General features: G+C 38.2%; 1 protein-coding gene across 1 annotated transcript in view; it reads right to left on the bottom strand.

The window, feature by feature from the left end:
* The window catches only part of TBC1D19 (TBC1 domain family member 19), a 208,704-nt gene that overhangs the window by 36,796 nt on the left and 146,336 nt on the right, over positions 1 to 25,572 (bottom strand). The window contains 2 exon segments of the mRNA XM_037829534.1: positions 2,041 to 2,085; positions 4,272 to 4,356. Of these exon segments, the coding sequence (XP_037685462.1) occupies positions 2,041 to 2,085; positions 4,272 to 4,356 (130 nt within the window).

Genomic DNA, 25,572 nt, shown 5'->3' with positions numbered 1-25,572 from the left:
GGAACCCAAAACTCCCTCCTTCCACTCAAGCAACAATTTTGTCAGCAACCATTTTAGAACACTGGAATCTAATAAAAACTTTACACTAACCAGGGAAATGCTTGAGGAAGAAGGGGTTGTGGCATTTTATTGTACCTGCCTACCATGCCCCACAGCATGGTGGCAGCTTTTAAGATGGCGGTATGCATTCCTGGTGCATCTTGCTAGAGCAATGTGGACCTTGTTATAAAAAAAATTGTGGTTGTATGTTTTGACCTGTCTAGTGGCTCAGGGGCTTGTCTTTGTTTCACCAACCTTGAAGCCTTCTCAGTACTGAAGTGGGCTCCTGGGAGGCATTTGTCCAAAGCATTTAAAGGCAAATATACTAGCCACAGCTACCTGGGGCAAGTAGTAACAGGGCCAGCAGTAGACAGACCAAAATCCTTGGGAAGGAAGAGGCTGGAGAAGGAGCTACATTGGGGGATAAGGGCTTTGAAAAGCTCCTGTGCTTACCAGGGAGTCTAGAAGACCACACACATGCCCAGGGCTGGATGCATGCTCAGAAAAGACCTGAGAAGACTCTAGCTTTCACATCTCAATGAACTTTAGGCTCCATGCAAGTAGGAAGTGAATGCTAAGCAGAGTTGTAAATTATCTGGCTAATCATTAAAGGAATGTCCTAACACAAAGCTAATCCACAAAGACAAGGAGAGTTTTATTTATCTTTTTGATTCTAGGGGTTTAAGGAAATCTCTGTCAAATCTCTAGCTGACCACTAAGTAAAAATGGGACAGAGACTTCAGTGACTACAAAAGACAGTGTAATTAATTAAGAAAAGAATAGCAGGTGTTTGGGCTTGTGAAAGTTTAGTTTGGTTTTTCTTTTGCTCTTTTGGGAGAGTCGGCATGGGGAGATAAATTAGTGTTCAGGAAGGAACGTGTTAAGTTTGAGGTAATTCCAGAGTGGTTAGAAATGGAGACATAAATTTTAGAGTCATCAGATAGAGCCGTGAAAGCAGATGGAAGACTGTAGGGAAATGTGTTAAAAAAAAAGAAGAGCAGCAGAACAAGAATGGGATGGGACATTGGGGAACACCAGTACTTAAAGAAGGACACAGAAGGATGCCCTTTGTAAGAAACCGAGACACCACACTGAGAGGTACAAGGAGAGAACAGTGCCATGAAAGCCTAGTATGAGTTTTGGATGGAGTGGTTGACAAAGTCAACCATACTCATAACAGCTACCATTTTGGAAGCACTCACCACATGTCCAGCATTGTGCTGTTTTATAAACTGTATCTCATTTAGCCTATTATCCACATGGTACAGATGAAGAATCTGAACTTCAGAGAAGTCATGTAACTTATCCAAGGTCATAGGGTGAGCTGGCAGAACTGGGATCTGAACCCAGTCTGCTGGTTACAAAGCCCATGTTGTTAAGTCTGCTGGAGTAAAAGAACTTCTTCAGGATGCAACTTAACATTATCATAATAAGGACTGCTAAACATTGCTTTCCCAAGAAGCTTATTTTAAAAACTACCTAATAACCTCAAATGAATATTTAATATCTATGAGTTAATTATACATTTGATCACTTTATATAATCAAAATGGGTTATTTTGGTGATCTGTTTCTTCATGAACTTTTTATTTCATAAATACTGCACTGGTCAAATTATGAGAACAATAAAGTGCAATGCAAGGAAATCCACTTAATTGTTTGGAGCACTACTCCAATAAAGCCAAAAGGAGGGTCCTGGATGGACTAGTTAGTGTCCTTCAGAGGAAAACTAAGTGCCCTGGACTTAAGACTCCTAAGTCAGCTCAGCTTTCTCTCAATTATCACTATTGGTTCCAAGGAGAACCAGAGAGGGTGTGCATAGTTTAGCACAAAGCAACCATACAAATGGGAATATTCATCAAAATATGAATTCCAGAGAAGGTTTATTTTAGATAATAAATTATTATCTATTTAAAGATATAGAATAAGAAAGTCATGTTTCTATTACAAGAGTTGTAATTTTCCAATTTCCCACTAGGGGAAGCAATAGCATTACTCTTACCATTTGGTGGATAAAAGACCGCATATTCTTCTAGTCCCAGTTTTCCTATAAGAGAGAAACACAGAGGGTTTTAATATGATTAAATAAAATAAATTAAAATATAAAATATAATAAATTAACAAATTAAAAAATAAAATAAATTAAATTAAATGAACTTATTTTGTGAGTATACCAAATAATTAATGGGGTTTTTAAAACTACTATACTAAAATCTCATTTCTTTTCATATTTAGAATTAACTTGAAAATATGCCAATCAATCTTTTGATATTAGCAAACCTCTTCATCATAGTCAACAATACATACTTAAATATAAGGGAAATGATGCAAAATAACTAAAAGAACAAATGTTTCCAAGCTCTTTAAGCATTTAGGAAGCAGAAGCATCTTTTTATAAGCATAACATTGTTTTGTTAATTATAAATAATTTTAAACTATTTAGTAAAGCAAGTCCTAAGCTGTGCAGTGCTTCATTAGGTTACATTTTTTTATAGGGTGTGCTGAAAAGTTAAAACTTAAATGTCTTTAATTGTATGATGGCTATATTTTCTGAAACCTGAAACAGTTCATATGGTAAGAGAATGGGGCTAAATATTTGAAGTCAGAATTGTCTCAGAAAATTAAAGTATGCTCACCATAATCAAAGGTTTAAAGGAGTTTTACCTCAAAACTTTTGAGGTTCTGAGTTTTTTCCCATTTTCCACTGAATATCTTCAGTTAGCATTTATCTTGATGTTTTTCTAACACTTTTGAGCCTATCGTCGTCATATGCATTCTTGCACTGAGTTTTTTTAAAATCTGATTTTATTGAGATATATTCACAAACCCTACAATCATATAGTGTACAATCAATTATTCACAGTACCATCATATAGTTGTGCACTCACCACTAGAATCAATTTTTGTACATTTTACTTGCACTGAGTTTTAAGTTAAGATTTTAAATTGAATTTGTTTTTATTTGAGGTGCTGATAGGGAGGAGATGAAGAGTAAGAAGCATAAGCAATTTAGGTTAGGGTTGAGACAACAAGGACTTATCTTGAGAGCAAGGAGAGAACAGTATAATGAGAAATAGATGATTGACAAATAATAGATACATACACACATAGAAGATAGAGTACCTGCTGGGTTCTCAATACTGGGTTAGATGCCAAGAGGCAAACAAAATAATTATAAGGTCTGGTCCCTCAACCATGTAATTCAGACTAAAACATGATCATTAGGGAATGTTTGCTAAATTTTCTGGCACAGGCTTTAAGTGTTTTAGAGGTTTAAAGGAGAGGGAAATTGATGATGCACTGATGGACGTGGTGAGACTTAGGCTGATTCTTCAATTAATTTTAGGGTAGAAGAGAGGGAAGTTTTCCATATATAGGGAATATGGGGAGGCTAGAATGAATATAGGGTATTGTGGAATATTCAGGGAAACAAACTTAGCCAGGTTAAGGCAGAGCCAACTGATGGAGGGTCTTAAAAGGCTGGCTGAATTTAGATGTGAGCCCATTAGATAATTAAGTTCTACAATCAGTTTTTTTTTTTGGCAGGAGATGACATTAGGGCAGGGTATGGAGCCGTTGGCAGACAGAAAGGACTTAGGAGATACAGGAAAAACAGTTTCTTTCTCTATGAAAACAGCAGAAAGACCACACACAATAGGCTTATGAACTTAATAAAATGAAGTTAGGAGGGGCTTCCAGTTGAAATTAGTTCAGTTTTCAGGTAATGGCAGGATATTGAAATAGCACTATCTTGTAGACAGCTAGCGATAAAGAGGAGAAGAAAGCACTGAAACAAATTAGAAAACCAATAGCATATAAATTATATAAAAAGTTTTAAGTGTGGTAGAAAACTTTAAGAGAAGAAATATAGATGGTTTTAAAAAAAGTAGAAAAACGTAAATCCTTGTGATAAACTCCAATTTAGAAGACAAAATTAAAGTCAACAGATAGGACAGAAACAGCAATAAAGGAGAGAGCAAACAGAGAAGATGAGGTAACTTTAAATGTTGCTTTTCTGAGATTGGGAACCACTTTTCTGTGATTTTTGATGAGTTGTGTGGGCAGTGATTTAAATGAGTGAAAGGATGGTTATAATCATCTGATAGAAATCTAAGTACTTTATGATAAAAAAAAATTGGCAACACCAATGTATGCTATAAAATAAACAAACAAAATTCTTGGTAAAATTATGTAAGTCTTAAAGAATATTTCCTTTATAGTTCTAAAATTTACCTCTTATGTATGATTTTGGTGGTGAAGCGCTGTTGTATGCAAAGTGACCCAACACGGATGTATCTCGGGAAAAACAAAGTAATACCTGGGTATAACATTGGAAAAAAGAAAAAAATTAAGAACCATTATAAAAACAGATACTTCATTGCTATTTCCTGCTTGGAAGGCGTTGAGGTCGAACCTTTAAGTTCAGTACTGTGCCTTGCAATGGGAAGAGTTCCCTCTCTTAGCATACCTAGAGTATACAGTGGGATACCAAATGTGGACGGAAGTTCATTTACAGATTTCTCACTGATTGCCACCTAAAATTTGAACAACAGCAGAAAATGCAAGTTGGTAACTATTAGTTCATCCTTTTCTTGTGTTTTCTTTCTCAAAAAGAGAAATAACTGGGTGCAATTTAACAGATGAAAAACGTATAGGGCAATCTGTAGGTAACTAAAGTGGCAAAGAACAATTTGGGAAGTGCAGGAAACTGGAATTGGACTCATCACTGTGATACAGCAGGCAGTTGGACTTGCCAGTGTGGGAGGGCTGACAACTCATGGTATTCAGAAGGGATGGCAGCAGCAACAGAACAAGTTATAGCCCAATAAAGTGTGGAAGCTGGATGTCCAGACTAGCAAGTAGAATGTGGCAACTCTATCTGGAAACAAAAATTGGCAAAAAGTCAGGATCAATAATGTCCATTAGGGGGACTGGTCAGCTGACACGAGCCTGGGTTTTGACGGCAGGAGTTCAATTCCTAGGAAGGTGACTGATGACAGGGAATCTGGGCTCTGGTATCATAAGACCTGGGATGACAAAGATGTTACTGGAAAAGGAATTCAGGAATACAGGCAAACCTTGGAGATACTGTGGGTTCACAGAAAGCAAAAATCACAATAAATCAAGTCACACAAGTTTTTTGGTTTACACTATATTGCAGTCTATTGAGTATGCAACAGCACTATGCCTAAAAAAAAAAAAAAAAAAAAAAAAAACCCAAAGCAAATACCTGATTTAAAAATACTTTATTGCTAAAAAAAATTCTAACCATCATCTGAGCCTTCAGTGAGTCATAATTTTGTTTCTGGTGGAGGGTCCTGCCTCGACATTGAGGGCTGCTGACTGACCAGGATGGTGGTTGCTGAAGGTTGGGGTGACTGTGGCAATTTCTTAAAGTAAGACAACAATGAAGTTTGCTGTATTGACTCTCCCTTTCATAAAAGACTTCTCTGAAGCATGTAATGCTGTTTGATAGCATTTTACCCACAGCAGAACTTCTTTCAAAATTGGATCAGTCCTCTCAAATCCTGTCACTGCTTTGTCAACTAAGTTTATGTAATATTCTAAATCTTTTGTTGTCATTTCAACAATGTTCACAGCATCTTCACCAGGAGTAGAATCAATCTCAAGAAACCACTTTCTTTGCTTATCCATAAGAAGCAACTCCTTCCATTGAAGTTTTATTATGAGATTGCAGCAAATTCAGCCACATCTTCAGGTTCCACTTCTAATTCTAGCTCTCTGGCTATTTTCACCACTTCCTCTGCTGAAGTCTTGAACCCTCAAGGTCATCCATGATGGTTGGAATCAACTTTCTTCCACACTCCTATTAATGTTGACCTCCTCCCATGAATCATGAACTTCAGAATGGCATCTAGAATGGTGAATCTATCCAGAGGGTTTTTAATTTACTTTGCCTAGATCAATCTGAGGAATCACTATTTATAGCAGCTATAGCTTTAAGAAATATATTTCTTAAGTAATAAGACTTGAATGCTGGAATTACTCTTTGATCCATGGGCTGAAGAATGGATGTTGTGTTAGCAGGCATGAAAACATTAATCTCATGCATCTCCATCAGAGCTCTTGTGTGACCAGATGCACTGTCAACAAACAGTAACATTTTGAAAGGAATATTTTTTCTGAGCAGATTTCAACAATGGGCTTAAAATATTCAGTAAACCATGCTGTGAACAGATGTGCTGTCATCCAAGCTTTGTTGGTCTACTTATAGAGCACAGGCAGAGTAGATTTAGCATAACTCTTAAGGGCCCTAGGATTTTCAGAATGGTAAATGAGCACTGGCTTCAACTTAAAAGTCACCACCTGCAAGAGGGTCAGCCTGTTCTTTGAAGCTTTGAAGCCAGGCATTGACTTTTCCTCTCTAGCTAGGGAAGTCCTAGATGGCATCTTCTTCCAGTAGAAGACTGTTTCATCTACACTGAAAAGTTTTTTAGTGTACCCACCTTCATCAATTAGCTAGATCTGGATAACTTACTGCAGCTGCTACATCAGCACTTGATGCTTCACCTTGCACTTCTATGTCATGGACATGGTTTCTTTTCTTAAACCTCATGAACCCACCTCTGCTAGTTTCAGAAGTTCTCTGCACCTTCTTCCCTTCTCTCAGCCTTAGTAGAATTGAAGAGAGTTAGGGCTTTGCTCTGGATTAGGCTTTGGCTTAAGAGAATATCATGGCTGGTTGGATCCTCTATCCAGACCATTAAAACTTTCTCCATATCAACAATAAGGCTGTTTGGCTTTCTTATCATTCATATGTTCACTGGAATAGCACTTTTAATTTCCTTCAAGGACTTTTCCTTTGCATTCACAACCTGGTTAACTGTTTGGTGCAAGAGGCCTAGCTTTCAGTTTATCCTGGCTTTCTATAAGCCTTCTTCACTAAGCTTTATCAGTTCTAGCTTTCGATTTGAAGTGAGAGGTGCATGACTCTTCCTTTCCTGAACACTTATAGGCCATTGTAGGGTTATTAATTGACCTAATTTCAATATTCTTTTGTCTCAGGGAATAGGGAGGCTCAAGGAGAGGGAGAGAGACAGGGGAATGCTGGTTGGTGGAGCGGTCAGAACACACACAACATTTATCAATTATGTCTTACATGAATATGGTTCATGGCACCCCAAAACAATTACAACAGTAACATCAAAGATCACTCATCACAGATCACCATAGCATATATAATAATAATAATAATGTTTGAAATATTGTGATAATTACTAAACTGTGACACAGAGACATGAAGTGAGCACTGTTGGAAAAATGGTGCCGATAGACTTGCTCGATGCAGGGTTGCCACAAACCTTCAATTTGTAAAAAATGCAATACCTGTGAAGCGCAGTAAAACAAGGTGTGGCTGTAAATGGAAAAGGTAGGAGTCCAGTTAAGAAAATAGGGGCACTAACAGCAAAAGTGAATGGAGAGGGGAAGTATGGGTACAGCACCAAGAAAAGGGTCCTAAATTTGGAAAAAAGATAGATAAGAGATTGGGCATTAGGTCTAATGGTGATAATGTGTGCCAACCATTGCCACTGATTTATTTTTCTCTTCTTATATGTTAAAATACTACAAAAGTAATACATGTTTTGGATAAAAATTAGAAGTGCAGATAATAAAAAAGGGGGAAAACACTCATAATCCCACCAGCATTAATAGTTTGATGTATATCCTTTCAGTGTTCCGATATACATATACAAAGATGCATATATGTTTATCACACAAAATAGGATTATCCATACTGTTCTATAACCCTATTTTCTCTCAATTTTGTAAAAATGAATATTTCCTATCCACATTTTTTTATGTTGCAAAATATTCCATTGTATGAATAATAATTTAACCAGTCTCTTACTGTTGAATGCTTACATTATTTCCAACATTCCCCAATTATGACCAATGTTGCAGTGAACTTCCCTATAGCTAAATCTGTATGTATACCTTTAATTATTTAAATTTCCAGAACTTTTGACAGTCTGGTCAAAAGTTATGAGGGTTTTAAATTTAAAACTTTTGATACGCATTGCCCTCCAGAAAGGCATTTTTGTTTTAGATTTTTGGTTTTTTTTTTTTAACATACCCACCAGTTAAGATAGTACACATATTCTTATACTCACCCCAACTGGTTATCATTATCTAATACATAAAAAATGGTCTCTTGCTTTTATTTACTTTGCAATGCTTTAATAACAAATGAGGTGGGGCACTTCTTTTGTGATTCCCAGGTCATCACCTTAATCCATTTTAAAATTCATGTTTTTAAAATTATTGATTTAATTTTTTTGTATATTAAGGATTCTAACGTTTGGTCTAATTGTATGTTTCAAGTGGTTTTGCTCAGTTTGCTGTTTGCAGTTTTAATTTTTTTTGACACAGAGATGTTTTTAAGTTTTATATCATAAAAAATTACTATGCTTTCTTTTATGCTTAGAAAGTTCCTCTCCACTGTTACATTCTATATATATATTCTCCTAAATTATGAAAGTCATTGGCCACCTTGCTGTTAGGTGTAGCCATGTGACTTGTTTTGCTCAGTGAAATGAAGGGACATGTGTCTCTTGAAAGTTTTCAAGTGGAAGTATCAAGAACCAGAGTACAGTTCACCAGGTTCTGCAAGGTCTTCAGCAGTGTTTCAAATAGTGGTTGTCCCATCAGCCTGGGTCCTGGAGTAAGGATGATACAGAGCTGGTCCTCATCTTACCTGGGATAGACATGACCATATGCATGAAAATAACCTTTATTGTTCTAAGCCACTGAGATTTTGGACTTACATGTTATTTTTTTTTTCTTAATTCAATTTTGAGATACAGTCACAAACCATACAATCATCCGCAGTGTACAACCAATTGTTCACCGTACCATTATATAGTTGTGCATTCATCACCACAATTTTTCAACATTTTCATTAGCACAAAAGAATAAGAATAAAAATTAAAGTAAAAAAAAACATCCAAAACATCCCATACCCTCAATTGCCCCCTATTATTATTTTACTTTTTGTCCTCATTTTTCTACTCATCTGTCCATTTACTGGATAAAGGGAGTGGGAGCCACAAGGTTTTCAGTCATATGGTCATACAGTGTAGGCTACATAGTTATACAACTGTCTTCAAGAATCAAGGCTACTGGGTTGCAGTTCGACAGTTCCAGGTTTTCCATCTAGCTATTCCAGTACACTAAAAACTAAAAAGGGATATCTATAAAACATGTAAGAATAACCTTCAGAATGACCTCTCAACTCTATTTGAAATCTCTCAGCCACTGACACTTTATTTTGTTTCATTTCTCTTCCCCCTTTTGATTCAAGGAGGCTTCACAATCCCACAATGCCAGGGCCAAGCTCATCCCTGCAAGTCATCCCACACTGCCAGGGAGATTTACACCCCTGGGAGTCATGTCCTACGTAGTGGGAAGAGCAATCAGTTAACCTGCAGAGTTGGCTTAGAGAGAGAGAGGACACATCTGGGTAACAGAAAAGGTTCTCGGGGGGTGACTCTTAGGCACAATTTTAAGTAGGCTTAGCCTCTCCTTTGCAGTAACAGGAAGAAAGCATGGACTTGATGATGCCTTGATCTGTAAGTATTTATGGCTTCACAACTGTAAGCTTGTAAGCAAATAAAGTCCCATAGTTAAAGTCAATGTATTTCATGGTATCTGCTTTCAGCAGCTTAGCAAACTAAAACAGACTGAAGATATATATTTGGGAGTTACCAAAATAGAAATGGCAATGAAAGGTACAAAACAGATGAGATTGGTGAAATCACCAAGCAAGTAAGTGTAACTAAAGAAGCCCAAGAACTGAAACCTAGTTCACTCCATTATTAGGATGTGAGGAAGAAGAGTAGGAACCAGCCAAGGAAACTGAAAAATAATCAACAGAGGCAAATTTACCATAGTCCATTGAAACTTAATTTTAGGGCCTCTAGTTAGATGGGCCTGTAGAAGTGCTGGGATTTATTGGGAGTTGCTGGGAGCTGTGCAGTGTTCTAGGTTAGGAGAGGGAGCCAGGTTGTACTCAGAAGGCTTTTCTATATAAGCATTTTTGGCAAATTGCCAAAAGATCTCATGAGGTAGGGACTTAAATCTCTATGGTTCTAATAATTTAAGATCTTTTTTCCTCATTGTGAACAAACATACATATTCTTACCTGATTTTGAATTTATAATATTATATTCTCTTCCTTAAAGAGGATCCCCAAATTGTATAAGCATTAGGTTCCACAAATGCTGGATTTGACTCTAGTGGACAATAAAGTAAGAGAAAAACAAAAAAACGAGTGTGGTGTTTTGAAAGCCAAGTGAAGAAAGAGCACGACTATGTCAAATGCTGTTGAGAGATCAATTAGAGGAAGATTGAGAATCAGTCATTGCATTTAATTATTGGTGACATTAACAAGAGCAACTGTGGCTCGAATAGTTGCATAGTATACACAATGTTCAATACCTGCTTTTATTTTTCACCTAAAAATGTATTTTAGAGATCTTTCCATATGAATATATAGAGAGCTGTCTCATTCTTTTTAAGAATTGCAGTCTTCCATTGTGTGGTATATATCATAATTTATTTAATAGGTTAGTCTCCTATAAATGAACATTTACATTAGTTTCAATTTAATGTTTCTGACAATGCCTAAATAATTATCCTTTTACTGTGTCATTTTCCACATATGTGAATATCTCTGTAGGATAAACACACAGCAACAGAATTGCCTGGTCAAAGAGCATGTGCATTTAAAAATTTGATGGATATCTGGCTATGTATTTACAGTTTTTTTGTTGCCTTTTCATATGTTTGTAGTGGAAATGAGGCTGTCTAAATGAGCTCGGTCCATTATGTTGCCCAGGTCTTCATTTTATTGTATATTCTAAGTAATTACAGCTCATATTTAAAAGAGTAAAATGTTTTAATATTTTATTTTGTAAAAAGATCTTTAACTGAATTATCTCATTAGTTCTAACAGTCTTCAGTTAATTCCTTGGAATTTTTATATATCCATATGTGATAATAAATTTGTATCCTTTCTGACATATATATACACATAATTTATTTCTCTTATCTTATTCATTGGCTAGAGCATTCAAAACAACTCTTGTTCTTTCCTTGTTCTAGTGGGAATACCCCAAGTATTTCAACATTAAATAACACTAAGTAACATTAAAATGCCAAATGCTGGTTTCACATATTTATTATGCCAAGAAAATATACTTTCACTGTAGTGTATAAATTGTTAGTATAAAAATGGATGCTATCAAATACAGTCTCAAATACATATTAGCATCCATTGAGATAATCATGATTTTGATCTACTGACCTATTAGTGTGATGAATATTTTCCAATAATTTAGCAAAATCATTAAGCTTAAAAAAATCCTAAATTCCTAAATGTTATTGAACCAGCAAATAATATTAATTCCTTCCTTTGCTAAGCCTTCCTAAACCACTGTGGTATGTGGAATAACGGCCCCCCAAAGATGCCCTCTCCTAATCCCTGGAACAAAAGGGATTTTACAGTTGTGATTAAATTGAGGATCTTAAGATGGAGACATTATTCTGGATTATCTGGTTGGGTCCAAGGTAATCACAATGGTTCTTATGAATGAAAGAAAGAAGCAGGAGGGTCAGCCTCAGAGAGATACTGAAGATGCTAAACTGCTTTAAAGATGGAGGAAGTGGCCACATTCAAGGAATGCTGATGCATTCTAGAAGCTGGAAAAGGCAAGAGAATGAATTCTTCTCTAGGGCATCCAGAAGGAATGCAGCCCTGCCAACACATTGATTTTAGCCCAGTGAAACTCATTTCAGACTTCTGATCTTTAGAACGATAAGAGAATAAATTTGCATTGTTTTAAGCCAATGAAGTTTGTGGTAATTTGTTATAGCAGCAATAGGAAACTAACACAACCATTAAAATAAAATAAAGCAAAGGAAAATATACTTAGAAATATCTTTCAACCTTTGCCTAAAGGTAAAACAATCCTGTCTCAGTTTGCTAAAGCTGCTAGAATGCAACATACCAGAAATGGATTGGATTTTCAATGGGGTTTTATTAGTTCTCAGGTCATGAAAATTTACAGTTCTCAGGCCATGAAAATGTCCAAATTAAGGCACAGGAGGAAGATACTGTCTCTGAAGAAAGGCTGCTGGCTTCCAGGGTTCCTTGTCACATGGGAAGGCATGTAGTGATGTCTGCTGATCCTTCTCTCCTGGTTCTGGTTTCAATGGCTGTCTCTGGGTGTTTCTCTCTTAACCTCTTCACAAAGAACTCCAGTAAAAGATGAAGACCCACCTTGAATGGGCCGGGCCATATCTCAATTGAAATAGCCTAACCAAAAGTTCCCACCCACAATAGGTCTGCCCCCACAAGAATGGATTAAAAGAACATGGTCATTTCTGGGGTACATATCAGATGCAAACCTGCACAAATCCCTAAAGAAATGTTTGTATTAACTTTGCCTTAGTTTAGAAGGCTGGTGGGAGCATACTAATTTCAGGAGAAACTATGTGCTTAAATATATCCCCCTAAAATCTCTATTGCTCTAGAGAAGACAAGACATCTGAGACTGTTTTAAAGAGAATACTGAAGACTTGTAAGGTGACAATGCCAGGGCAGTGTATTAGACAGACAGCATGTACTGCTATGGAATCCTGGGATATAAGCAAAGAGCTGCCAACTCCTATTTTAACATAGGTGGTTGTTTCAACTTTGAGATTCTAATTCTTGTATCTGTAAGGAAATGACAGTTCAATGGTAAATTTGACAGAGAATGTTGTGATAATACGAAGATGACAATTCAATAAAATTAACTAGAAAATTTAATTTTGATTACTTCTAAATAAAAATTGAACATTATGGAGGAGAGATTACACATGGTAGCGATTTACTTTATTTTGAGAGCTGTAAGTAAACAGATGTTTAAGTCTGAACTACTGTTAATATAGCAGAATTGTACCTAAAATGTCTACATACAGCTGAAAAAGATTTACTCAGGCCTATAGCTTTCTTCAGCCTCTTAAAAATATACTATGGAGAGGAGCTAAGACGGCAGCATAGAGAGGAGTGGAAGACTGTTAGTCCCCCCTGGAACAATTCATAAATGACAAAAAAACTAGTAAATAACCTGGAATAACTGCTGGGATACAAACATGACTGTCCACTCATCATCCACCAACCTGAATTGGGAGGAATGCCTGAGATCGCAGCATAAAATCTGTAAGTAAAAACTGCGGACCCACACCGAGAGCCAAGAGCCGAGAGCCCCTCCCTCACGGAAGCCTTGTGGTGCTAGAGAGCAGAACTCTCCAAACAAGCTAGTGTACCTCAGCCCAGCTCCAACTAGGGTTTTAATGTTAACTGCTCAATACAGACAGCAAATCCTCAACAAACAGACAGGCTTTTGATGACAACTGACCTTGAGAGAGTCAGGGGACATATCTGTCTGAGGATGGGGAGCCCAGAGGATCAGGTGCTATCTCTGGCTGACGGGTGAATCTGGGAGCTTTCTGTACCTCTCTCTCTCTGTGGAGAAAGCCTCAGCTGTTTTCAGCCTGCAGCTCATTGCAGCAAAGAAAGCCTCAGCCATTTTAAAATTGCAGCACTTTGACCAGCAGAGTCAGAGAAACAAAGAACTTATTGATATGTAGATGACCTCTCTGGAGGGGGCATAGCTTCCCAAGAGGAAAGGGAGGGGCCCAGCTCTACTGCCTGCCTTACCGGAACCAGACCCCAAAGCCTGGGGGAGGAGAGCCATGGGCCACACCCCCTTACACCAGCCGGTGACAGGCTGACAGGTGTGCCTGCCAGGCAGAAAAGCACAGGGTGTCTCAATCCTCTAAGAAAAACCATCAGGGAAACCGGATACTGAATATTTCCTCCTTCTGTGACCTGAGCCTGTTCTCGTCTGGGAAAACCTGATTGGGGTGGCCTAGGAGGTCAGATGCCTAGACAACAGAAAACTACAACCTACACTAAGAAAAACGAAGTTATGGCCCAGTCAAAGGAACAAACATACACTTCAACTGAGATACAGGAATTTAAACAACTAATGCTAAACCAATTCAAAAAGTTTAGAGAAGATTTGGCAAAAGAGATAAAGGCTCTAAAGAAAACACTGGGCATACATAAGGCAGAAATCAAAAGTTCAAAAAAACAACTAGCAGAATCTATGGAAATGAAAGGCACAACACAAGAGACGAAAGACACAATGGAAACATACAACAGATCTCAAGAGGCAGAAGAAAATACTCAGGAACTGGAGAACAAAACACCTGAAAGGCTACACACAAAGGAGCAGATGGAGAAAAGAATGAAAAAATATAAGCAACATCTATGGAAAATTAAGGACAAAACAAAGTACAAGAATGTATGTATCATTGGTGTTCCAGAAGGAGAAGAGAAGGGAAAAGGGGCAGAAGCACTAATAGAGGAAATAATCAATGAAAATTTCCCATCTCTTACGAAAGACATAAAATTACAGATCGAAGAAGCGCAGGGTACTCCAAACAGAATAGATCTGAACAGGCCTATGCCAAGACACTTAATAATCAGATTATCTAACATCAAAGACAAAGAGAGAATCCTGAAAGCAGCAAGAGACAAACAATCCATCACATACAAAGGAAGCTTAATAAGACTATTTGTGGATCTCTCAGCAGAAACCATGGAGGTAAGAAGGAAGCGCTATGATATATTTAAGACACTGAAAGAGAAAAACCGCCAACCAAGAATCCTATATCCAGCAAAGCTGTCCTTCAAATATAAGGGAGAGCTCAAAACATTTTCTGACAAACAGACAATGAGAGACTTCGTGAACAAGACACCTACCCTACAGGAAAATACTAAAGAGTGATAGGAGAAGACAGGAGTGTGTGGTTTGGAACACAATTTTGGGAGATGGTAGCACAGCATCAGGATAACTATGAATACGGTTGAGAGAGGAAGGTTGGGAGCATGTGAGACACCGGAAGAAAGGAGGAAAGATAGAGAATGGGACTGTGTAACTTGGTGAAATCTAGAGTGTTCAACAATTGTGATAAAATGTACAAATATGAGGGAGAACAAGCAAATGTCAACCTTGCAAGGTGTTAAAAATGGGGAGGCATTGGGGGAGGGATGCAATCAACATAAACTAGAGACTGTAACTAACAGAATCATTGTATTATGCTTCCTTTAATGTAACAAAGGTGATACACCAAGGTAAGTGCAGATAAGAGGGGGGGATAGGGGAAGCATGTTAGACTCTTGACATTCATGGTGTTGCCTGACTCTTTACTTTGATTTAAGGTTATCTTTCCTTTTGCTGCTTCCTAGCTGTCATTTTTTTTCCTCTTTTTTTTTTTTCTTTTGCCTCTCTACCTTCTTTGACTCTCCCTCCTGCCTTGTGGAAGAAATGTAGATGCCCTTATATAGATAGTGGTGAAGGTGGTGAACACATAAATATGTGACCATACAGAGAACCATCGATTGTTTACTTAGGATGGAATGTATGGTGTGTGAACAAAACCATCTGAAAAAAACAAATGGGTTGATGAAGAAACCTCAAGGGCAATATACTGAGTGAAATAAGCCAGACACATAAAGACAAATATTGCAGGGTCTCACTGATAGGAACTAATTATAATATACAAGCTCATAGACATGAAATAAAAGGTATCAAGATATAGGACAAGGCTAAAGAATGTGGAGTGGTTGCTTAGTATGAGCAGAATGTTCAACTAGGATGAACTTAAATGTTTGGAAATGAACAGAAGTGTCATTAGCAAGATGTGAGAATAACTAACAGTGCTGAATGGTGCATGAATGAGGTGGAAAGGGGAAGCTCAGAGTCATACATGTCACCAGAAGGAAAGCTGGAGGTCAAAAGACAGGAATATATAAAACTGAATCCTATGGTGGGCAATGTCCATGATTAACTGTACAAATATTAGAAATCTCTTCCATGAACCAGAACAAATGTATGACAATACAATTAGAAGTTAATAACAGAGGGGTATATAGGGAAAAAATATATACCTATTGCAAACTATATACTACAGTTAGTGGTATTTCAACGTTCTTTCATAAACAGTAACAAGTGTACTATACCAATACTACAAGTCAACAATTGAAGGGGGTTGGTTAGGGATATGGGAGGATTCAAGTTTCCTTTTTTTTTTTTTTTTTTTTCTTTTTTTGTCTTTTGCTTTCTTTCTTGTCTGGAGTAATGAAAAGGTTCTAAAAATTGAACAAAAATGGATGCACAGCTGTATGAGGGTACCAAGGGCAAATAATTGTACACTTTGAATCTGTGGATAATTGTATGGTATGTGAACAATCTCAATAAAAATTAATATATATATATATATATATTATGGAGGATGTTTCTGAGAAATAAGTTATTTATTTAATAAAGAGCACATAACGAATGACAGATAACAATTGGACAATCACTTTAAGTTACAACTATTATAAATTTTTTTTCCATTTGTGGGGCTCTTCTATTTTTATCTAAGACAATTTGAAGAGTTTCAAATAATGATTTTCGAAGAATGCCTTTTAAAACACTTTGCCCAGATTTAGCATATTTAGCAAGTTACCAAACCCCCCTAATGCTACCTTTGGTTCCTTCATCCCTCTCTCCCTTCCTCTTCCTCCCTCTCCCTCCCTCCCTCTCTCTATTCCTCCCTTCTTTCCTTTCTTTCAACAAATATTTATTGAATACCTAATACATGGTTGGGACTGTTCTAGGCATTGAGAATATAGCTGTAAACAAAAGAAACAGTCTTCATAGTGCTCATGTTTTTGTGGAGGGAGACAGGAAAACAAAACAATGAAAATGCAGAATATATAATATGTCATATAGTATTCAGTGTTATGGAGAAAAATAATGCAGACCAGAGGGAAAACTCATGCCATGTATGTGTGTATTGGGGGAAGTTTGCTATTTTAGTTAGAGACCTGAAGGTCATCAGGAAGTGAGCCTGGATTATAATATTTTAGGCAGAGGTAGAGTTGAAGCAGATAGGCAAGTCTGGAGTTGAAGGTAATGGTCCAGAAAGAGAGATAAAATTGGGAGTTGTCAGTGTATAGATAGTCTTTATAATGCCATGAAAATAGATGAGATCACCAAGGGCAAGAGCAGGGAAAAAAAAAAAAAAAAGAGACCCAAAGACTTTCCCCTGATCCCCTCTCCTTGGGGAGATGAGGAAAAACCAGCAAAGGTGATTGAGAATGCCAGCTACTAAGATAGCAGGAAACTGAGAAAGTATGATGTCCTAGAAGTTGAGTGAAGAAAGAGAATCAAGGAAGAGGGTATGATCAATTGAACTGTCAAGCAGATCTAGTAAGATGAGAAGTGAGGATTTCTCACTGCATTCGACAATATGAAGTGACTCATGATCATTGGTATAGCAGTTAGGCAAAAAAGTCTGATTAAGATGGGTTTAAGAGAGAACGGGGATGTTACCAAGATGGCAGAGTGAGACACTCCAGGGTTCTGCATCCCCCTTACCCCCATGCCCTCCAGAACTTTTTTAACACAAAGCAAAATCTGACAGAACCATCTTTCTTAGAAGAGTAACTGGGAAAGCCCCACATCAAGAAAAATGCCACTTTAAAATGAAAGGGAAACCTTGTGGCACCTTTACTGGCTGTTCCTCCATTCCCTCCCCAGTTTGGTGTGGAGTCAGCTCACATTCCTGGTGTAGGTCCCTAGTTCTGGTTCCAAAGGGAGCAGAATGACCCTTTTGTGCATACTGGGGTACATGAATGACTGTACCAATCTGCCTGGTGGTAGCATGAAGGAGCAGCATACTGGGACATTCATCTCTGGCTTGCCATCTTGGAATTTGCTCTGCACATGGAAGTGGCTCACAGAGTAGCTACAGCAGTGAGATAAAACAATCAAACTGCAGCTGCCTAAGGCAAAGGATTGGTAGCTTTAAGACATGCAAGAGAGTTCCAGGATCAGAAGAAGGTTCTCTTCCCTGGGGAAAATGGGCATTCAGATCCATGTAAAGGAGGAACTCCTATGGCTACATGCACCTGTTCAGAACAAAATGCACGCTCAGAAAATACTGAGGGTACCCTATGTTTTCACCTAGGTCTTGTTCTTTAGACTTATTATTAGGTGGTTAAGCTCCAAAGAAGAGCAATCATACAGACCAATCTGCAAAAATCCAGGAACATGTTTTCTTTTTCTTTTTTTTGTTAGCTCCTGGCATTCAAGGAAATTTCTATCTTAGCACTAGCTGGATACAAGCTTAAGGAAGTTCAGGGTCTGAACTCCAGAGATAACACATTAAAATATCAAAATGTCCAGTGCGCAACAAAAGATTATGAGGGAAACAAAGAAATAGAAAATGATGGCCCATTCAAAGGAGCAAGGTGAAGCATCACAAATCATTAACCATTAATGAGGAAGCCCAGACACTGGACATATGAGACAAGGATTTTTTAAACACTGTCTTAAATATGCCCAAAGAAGCTAAAGGAAAACCTGGACAAAGAACTAAAAGAAATTAGGGAAGTGATATATGAACAAAATGAAAATTTCAATAAAGAGATAGAAATCATAAAAGGGAACCAATCAGGGATGAAGGTCACAATAACTGAAATAAAACATTCCTTTGAGAGGTTCAACAGCAGATTGGAGATGGCAGAAGTAAGAATCAGCAAACTTGAAGATAAGATGATTGCAATATTTCTGCCTGAGGAGCAGAAAGAAGAGAGAATGAAGAAAAGTGAATAAAGCCTAAAAGACTTGTGGGACACTATAAAGCAAACTAGTATAGGTACTTTGGTAGTATCAGAAGGAGAATAAAGAGAGAAAGGTGCAGAAAGAATATTTGAAGAAATAATGGAGGAAAACTTGCTAAATTTAATGAAAGGCATGAATATACACATGCAAAAAGCTAAACTCCAAAAAGGATAAGCTCAAAGTGATCCATAACCAGACACATTATATTCAAGCTGTTGAATGCCAAATGCAAAGAGAAAATCTTGAAAGCTACAAGATAGAAGCAATGTGTCATGTATAAGGGAGCTTCAATAAGATTAAGTGCTGACTTCTCATCAGAAACCATGAACACAAGAAGGCAGTGAGACGACATAAAGTGAAGAAAGAAAATAATTACCACCTAAGAATTCTATATCAGGCAAAACTATCTTTCAAAAATGAGGGGGCGACTTCAAGCAAGATGGCGGATTAGGAGAGACAGAGGAAAATTCTCCTCCCTGAAAAACCCTAGATAAAAGAAAGTGCTCCAGAATACCAGTTCGAGGTTTCCACTGGCTGGGCAGGGACTTATATATCCGTAGTGACTGAGCACTTGGAGAAGCCAAGAGTCTGCATTCGGAGTCGTGTAAGTCTTTGATCCAGAGAGCCACTGGGAAAATGGCAGCCAGACTCATGCTGTGTTTGAAGGCAGGTCTGAGTGTGACCTGGGGAGTGGCCAGGGAGACAGCAAAGGGAACTGCAGTCAATCATGGCAGGGAGTGCCTTCCACACCCCAAGCACCTGCCTCGGTATCTGGTGTCAATGATAGCCCTTTGCACACCTGCAGCTGAAGGTCCCAGAGTGAGGGATGAACAGCTGCAGCAAGAAGACAATTGTGGAAGTGGGTATTTTCCACACCTTGTGCAGCCATCTTTGAAGAGGGCTGGAAGACACCCCTTTGCAGTGTGCTGCAGCCAAGAACTTCCTCGAGGGAACTCAGGATTCAGCTGACTTTTGACAGTGCAACCCCTCCCCCACAGAAGCCCATGGGGTACACAGCTGAGAGGCAGGGGAGCCACATAGAAGTGATAGGAGCCCTACACCAACCCCAGGGACTTGTGGGCCTACGGCAGAGAGGGACTGAGGGGAGTCTGAGCTGAAGGGGTAGATGCCTGCTACAGTCCCAGAGTATCACAGCGTTAACCCCAGGAATGGCTGGGAGTTCTGGGTCTTAAAGCCCTCTTCCCTGCCAAACTGCACAGGGCACAAACCCCACCCACAGGGCTGGCAGTCCCCAATGCACATGGAAAATTGGTGCACTGATTGGACATTCACATGATTTGGACCCATACCCACTACATAAACGAAGTTGGGGAGAACTGCATTGAGGCTAAGCGGTGGCTCTGGGGCAACATCTGCTGGTGGGTCAGGGAAAAGTGTACTGCATCAAGCCGTGGTTCTGTCAAATTACAGATAATTGTTTAAGTAAGCCTGCCTATCTAAAAGAACCCTATCAAGATAAGCAAATACCAAGAGGCCAAAAACAACAGAAAATTATAAAGCATAAGAAAAAAACAGAAGATATGGATAACCCAAATTAAAAAATCAGAGGATACAAAGAACTTGGAGAAATTAATCTAAGAAGTAATCACAAACACCGACACCATGGCTCAGGATATAAAAAAGACTGTAGAAGAACATAAAGAAGAATTTGCAAGAGTAAATTAAAAAAAAAGATCTTATGGAAATAAAAGAAACTGTTTTGATCAAATTAAGATTCTTGATACACACAGTACTAGACTAGAGGAAGCTGAGGAACAAATAAGTGTACTGGAAGAGTACAGGTTGGAAAGTGAAAGCACAAAAAAAGGAATGGTGAAAAAAATTGAAAAATTCAAAAATGGATCTCAGCGATATGATGGACAACATGAAGTACACAAATATAAGAATCATTGGTGTTCCAAAAGAGGAAGAAAAGGGCAAAGGACTAGGAAGAGTGTACCAGTTTATATATATTATGTTCCCCAGAAAAAGCCATGTTCTTTGATGCAATCTTGTGGAGGCAGATATATTATGGGGATTAAGTTGAAACATTTGGATTAGGTTGTTTCCATGCAAATGTGTCTAATTCAACTGTGGTTGATGACTCTGACTGGATAGTTTCCGTGGAGGTGGGGCCCCGCCCATTCAGCGTGGGCCTTGATTAGCTTACTAGAGCACTATATAAGCTCAGACAGAAGGAGCAAACTTGCTATAGCCAAGAGGGACACTTTGAAGAACGCCCATGAGCTGAGAGAGAAGCTGCAGATGAGAGACAGTTGAAGATGGCCATTGAAAGCAGACTCTTGCTCCGGAGAAGCTAAGATAGGACAAATGCCCCTAGAGCAACTTAGAGTGACATTTTGAAGAAGAGTTGTGGCCTAGAGAGGAACATCCTGGGAGAAAGCCATTTTGAAACCAGAACTTTGGAGCAGATGCCAGCCATGTGCCTTCCCAGCTAACAGGTTTTCTGGATGCCATTGGCCATTCTCCAGTGAAGGTACCCAATTGTTGATACATTACCTTGGACATTTTATGGCCTTAAGACTGTAACTGTGTAACCAAATAAACCCCCTTTTATAAAAGCCAATCCATTTCTGGTGTTTTGCATTCCAGCAGTATTAGCAAACTAGAACAAAGAGTATTCAAAGATATTGTCGGGGATAACTTCCCAACCCTCCTAAATGACATAAATACACAAATCATAGATGCCCAATGAACTTCAAATAGAATAAATCCAAATAAACCCACTCCAAGACATATTCTGATCAGATTGTCAAATGCTGAAGAGAAGGAGCAAGTTCTGAAAGCAGAAAGAAGCAATTCACCACATACAAGAGAAACAACATAAGACTAAGTAGTGACTATTTAGCAGTCACCATGGAGGCGAGAAGGCAGTGGTATGACATATTTAAAATTCTGTAAGAGGGAACCTGCCAACCAAGAATTCTTTATCCAGCAAAGCTCTCCTTCAAATTTGAGGGAGAACTTAAAATCTTCACAGACAAACAAATGCTGAGAGAATTTGCTAAGAAGATACCTGTCCTACAAGAAATACTAAAAGGAGCTCTACCAGCTGAGAAAAAAAGAAAGGAGGGAAAGGTTTGGAGAAGGGCACAGAATTAGAGAGTTTTAATAAGAATACATTAAAGCAAATAAAGAGAGAAAGGGGAAAAATATATCTGACAAATAAAAGCCAAAGTATAGGATGGCTGATACAAGAACTGCCTTCAAAGTAATAACACTGAATGTGAATAGATTAAACTCCCCAATTAAAAAACACAGATTGGCAGAATGGATTAAAAAATATGAACCTTCAATAGGTTGCTTACAAAAGACTCATCTTAGACCCAGAGACTCAAAGAAATTGAAAGTGAAAGGATGGAAAAAAATATTCTATGGAAACTACAGCCAAAAGAAAGCAGGAGTAGCAATATTAATCTCAGATTAAATGGACTTTAAATGTAAGGATGTCATAAGAGACAAAGAAGGACACTATGTACTAATAAAAGGGACAATTCAACAAGAAGAAATAACAATCGGAAATGTCTATTCACCCAACCAAGGTGCCCCAAAGTACATGAGAGAAACATTGGCAAAACTGAAGGATGCAATAGATGTTTCCACAATAATTGTGGGAGACTTCAATACCTCACTCTCTCCTAAAGATAGATCATTCAGACAGAGGAAAAATAAGGAAATTGAAAAGCTAAACAATGTGATAAATGATTTCGACTTAACAGACATGTATAGAGTATTACAGCCCAAATCACCAGGATATACATTCTTCTCTAGAGCCCACAGAACTTTCTCCAGAATAGAACATATGCTAGGACACAAAACAAGCTTCAATATATTTAAAAAGACTGAAATTATTCAAAACATATTCTCTGATCACAATGGAATACAACTAGAAGTCAATAACCATCAAAGATTTAGAACATTCACAAATACCTGGAGGTTAAACAACACACTCCTAAATAATCAGTGGGTTAAAGAAGAAATAGCAAGAGAAATTGCTAAATATCTAGACATGAGTGAAAACAAGAGCACAACATATCAAATCTTCTGGGATGCAGTGAATGAGGTATCAAGGGGGAAATTTATAGCTCTAAATGCATACATTAAAAAGGAAGAAAGAGCTAAAACCAAAGAACTAATGGAACAACTGAAGAAGCTAGAAAATGAACAGCAAACTAATTATAAGCAAAGAAGAAAAGAAATAACAAGGATTAAAGCAGAAATAAATGACATAGAGAACAAAAAAACAATAGAATAAATAAAACCAAAAGTTGGTTCTTTGAGACGATCACCAATATTGACAAGCCCTTAGCTAGACTGACAAAATCAAAAAGAGAGAAGACACGAACAAACAAAACAATAAGTGAGAGAGGGGACATAACTGTGGATCCTGGAGAAATTAAAAAAATCATAAGAGGATACTACGAACAACTGTACACCAACAAACAAGATAAGGTAGAGGAAATGGACAATTTCCTGGAAACACATGAACAACCTAGACTGACCTGAGAAGAAATAGAAGACCTCAACAAACCAATTACAAGCAAAAAGATCCAATCAGTCCTCAAAAAGCTTCCCACAAACCTGCCTTCCAGGGGTGTAAATCTCCCTGGCAACACAGGATATGACTCCCAGGGATGAATCTGGACCTGGCATCGTGGGATTGAGAACATCTTCTTGACCAAAAGGGGGATGTGAAATGAAACTAAAATAAAGCTTCAGTGGCTGAGAGATTTCAAATGGAGTCGAGAGGTCACTCTGGTGGACATTCTTATGCACTAACTATATAGATAACATTTTTTAGGTTTTAATATATTGGAATAGCTAGGAGTAAATACCTGAAACTACCAAACTCCAACCCAGTAGCCTTGACTCTTGAAGAGGATTGTATAACAATGTAGCTTACAAGGGGTGACAGCGTGATTGTGAAAACCCTGTGGATGACACTCACCTTATCCAGTGTATGGATGGATGAGTAGAAAAATGGGACAAAACCTAAATGAAAAATAGGGTGGGATGGGGTGGGTGATTTGGGTGTTCTTTTTTTATTTTTATTTTTATTTTGTATTCTAATTCTGATTCTTTCTGGTGCAAGGAAAATGTTCAAAAATAGATTGGGGTGATGAATGCACAACTATAAGATGGTACTGTGAACAGTTGATTGAACACCATGGATGACTGTATGGTATGTGAACATATCTGAATAAAATGGAATTAAAAAAAAAAAAAAAGCTTCCCACAAATAAATGCCCAGGGCCAGATGGCTTCACAGGGGAATCCTACCAAACTTTCCAAAAAGAATTGACACCAGTTGTATTAGTTAGGGTTCTCTAGGGAAACAGAATCAATTAGAGGTGTCTCTGATTATCAAATTTCTAAAAGTGACTCACGCAACTGTGGGTATGCACGAGTCCAAATTCTGTAGAGCAGTCAGCAAACTGTCAACTCCAAGGAAGATGTCCAATGAACTCCTCAGGAAATGAACCGGCAACTTCGACGAACTTCTCAGGAAATGCTTCACTGGGCAGCTGAAGAAGAAGTGAAGGTCCTCTACCTGTCTCGTTTATAAGTCTTCAACTGATTAATTGGATTAAATCCAACCAACTGCATTCTCTCATGGTGGAAGACATGCCTTTTGGTGAGTCATCAGTCACAGCTACAGTCAATTGACTGATGATTTAATAAACAAGCCTGTTGGTTTATTAACCAGCCACAAACGTCTTCACAGCAATTGTTAGGCCAGTGTTTGCTTGACCAGACAGCTGGGTACTATCACCTGGCCAAGTTGACACATGAACCTAACCATCACAGTCCACCCCTTGTCAACTTGGCAGTTATACACATCACCGAAAACCATACTTTATCTCTAAGTAGATAACAATAACTGACATTTACTTTGCCTAAGAATACTCCGCTGTGCAGCATACAACTGGAAACGCACTAAATCTCTCCAGAATACGGTGCAAGTCCTTGGGTGACATTAGCTCTTAAAATTGATTTCCTTTAGCTTAAATACAGCAAAATGAACAGTATGGGTTATGCCATATGATAAGGGGATAAGACAGAGAAGAAAGCAAAGATATTTGCTTTACAGACAAATACAAACATAATCATAACAAAACAAGAAGAAAAGATTCATGCTACCATAGTCCTCGTTTCTGTAACTGGTCACGTGGCTGTAGTCATATTGTCACTACCTTCTTCCACTACCCATTCCATGTTCCCTTTACCCTCAGCAAGCACTTCAGCTGGCCATGGTTCTTTGCCTGGTGGGGTGACCCAATCCTTCATTCCTGAAGTTTCTTGGCCATTGGTAGCCCTGCCTGGATTGGGTTGTTGCAGTTTTCCATTAACTTTAATCACAGGGCATGGTAGTACTAAGAGATACCCTAGGGGATCTCCTGTATCCAGGAAAACTCTTCTTTACTTCCATTGTGCAGTTGCAGTGCTATTTCCCCTTGATAGTCAGGATCTGGAGGTGGGGAAGCTGTTTCCTCAGGACAGCTCTCTACAGGTAAATCTAACAATGAATCAGCAGAATCCAGTGTTCCAGTGTCCTCACTGCCATTATTATCAATCCATATTTCCCCATCCCAAGTTTCAGGATCCCATTCTTTTCCAATCAATGCCTTTACTTTAACAGCAGACACCCTGAGAGGTTGAGATTTTAGTTTACGTTGTAAATCTGCTACTCGCACAATGAGAGTCTGCACCTGGTTTTCAGAAACTTCCAGTCTGCGGGCACAGGAAATAAGATTTTCTTTCAG

Source organism: Choloepus didactylus, chromosome 3, assembly GCF_015220235.1.
Source record: "Choloepus didactylus isolate mChoDid1 chromosome 3, mChoDid1.pri, whole genome shotgun sequence".
NCBI lineage: Eukaryota > Metazoa > Chordata > Mammalia > Pilosa > Megalonychidae > Choloepus > Choloepus didactylus.
Note: the sequence above shows the minus strand (reverse complement) of the source record. Positions and strands in the feature narration are given on the sequence as shown.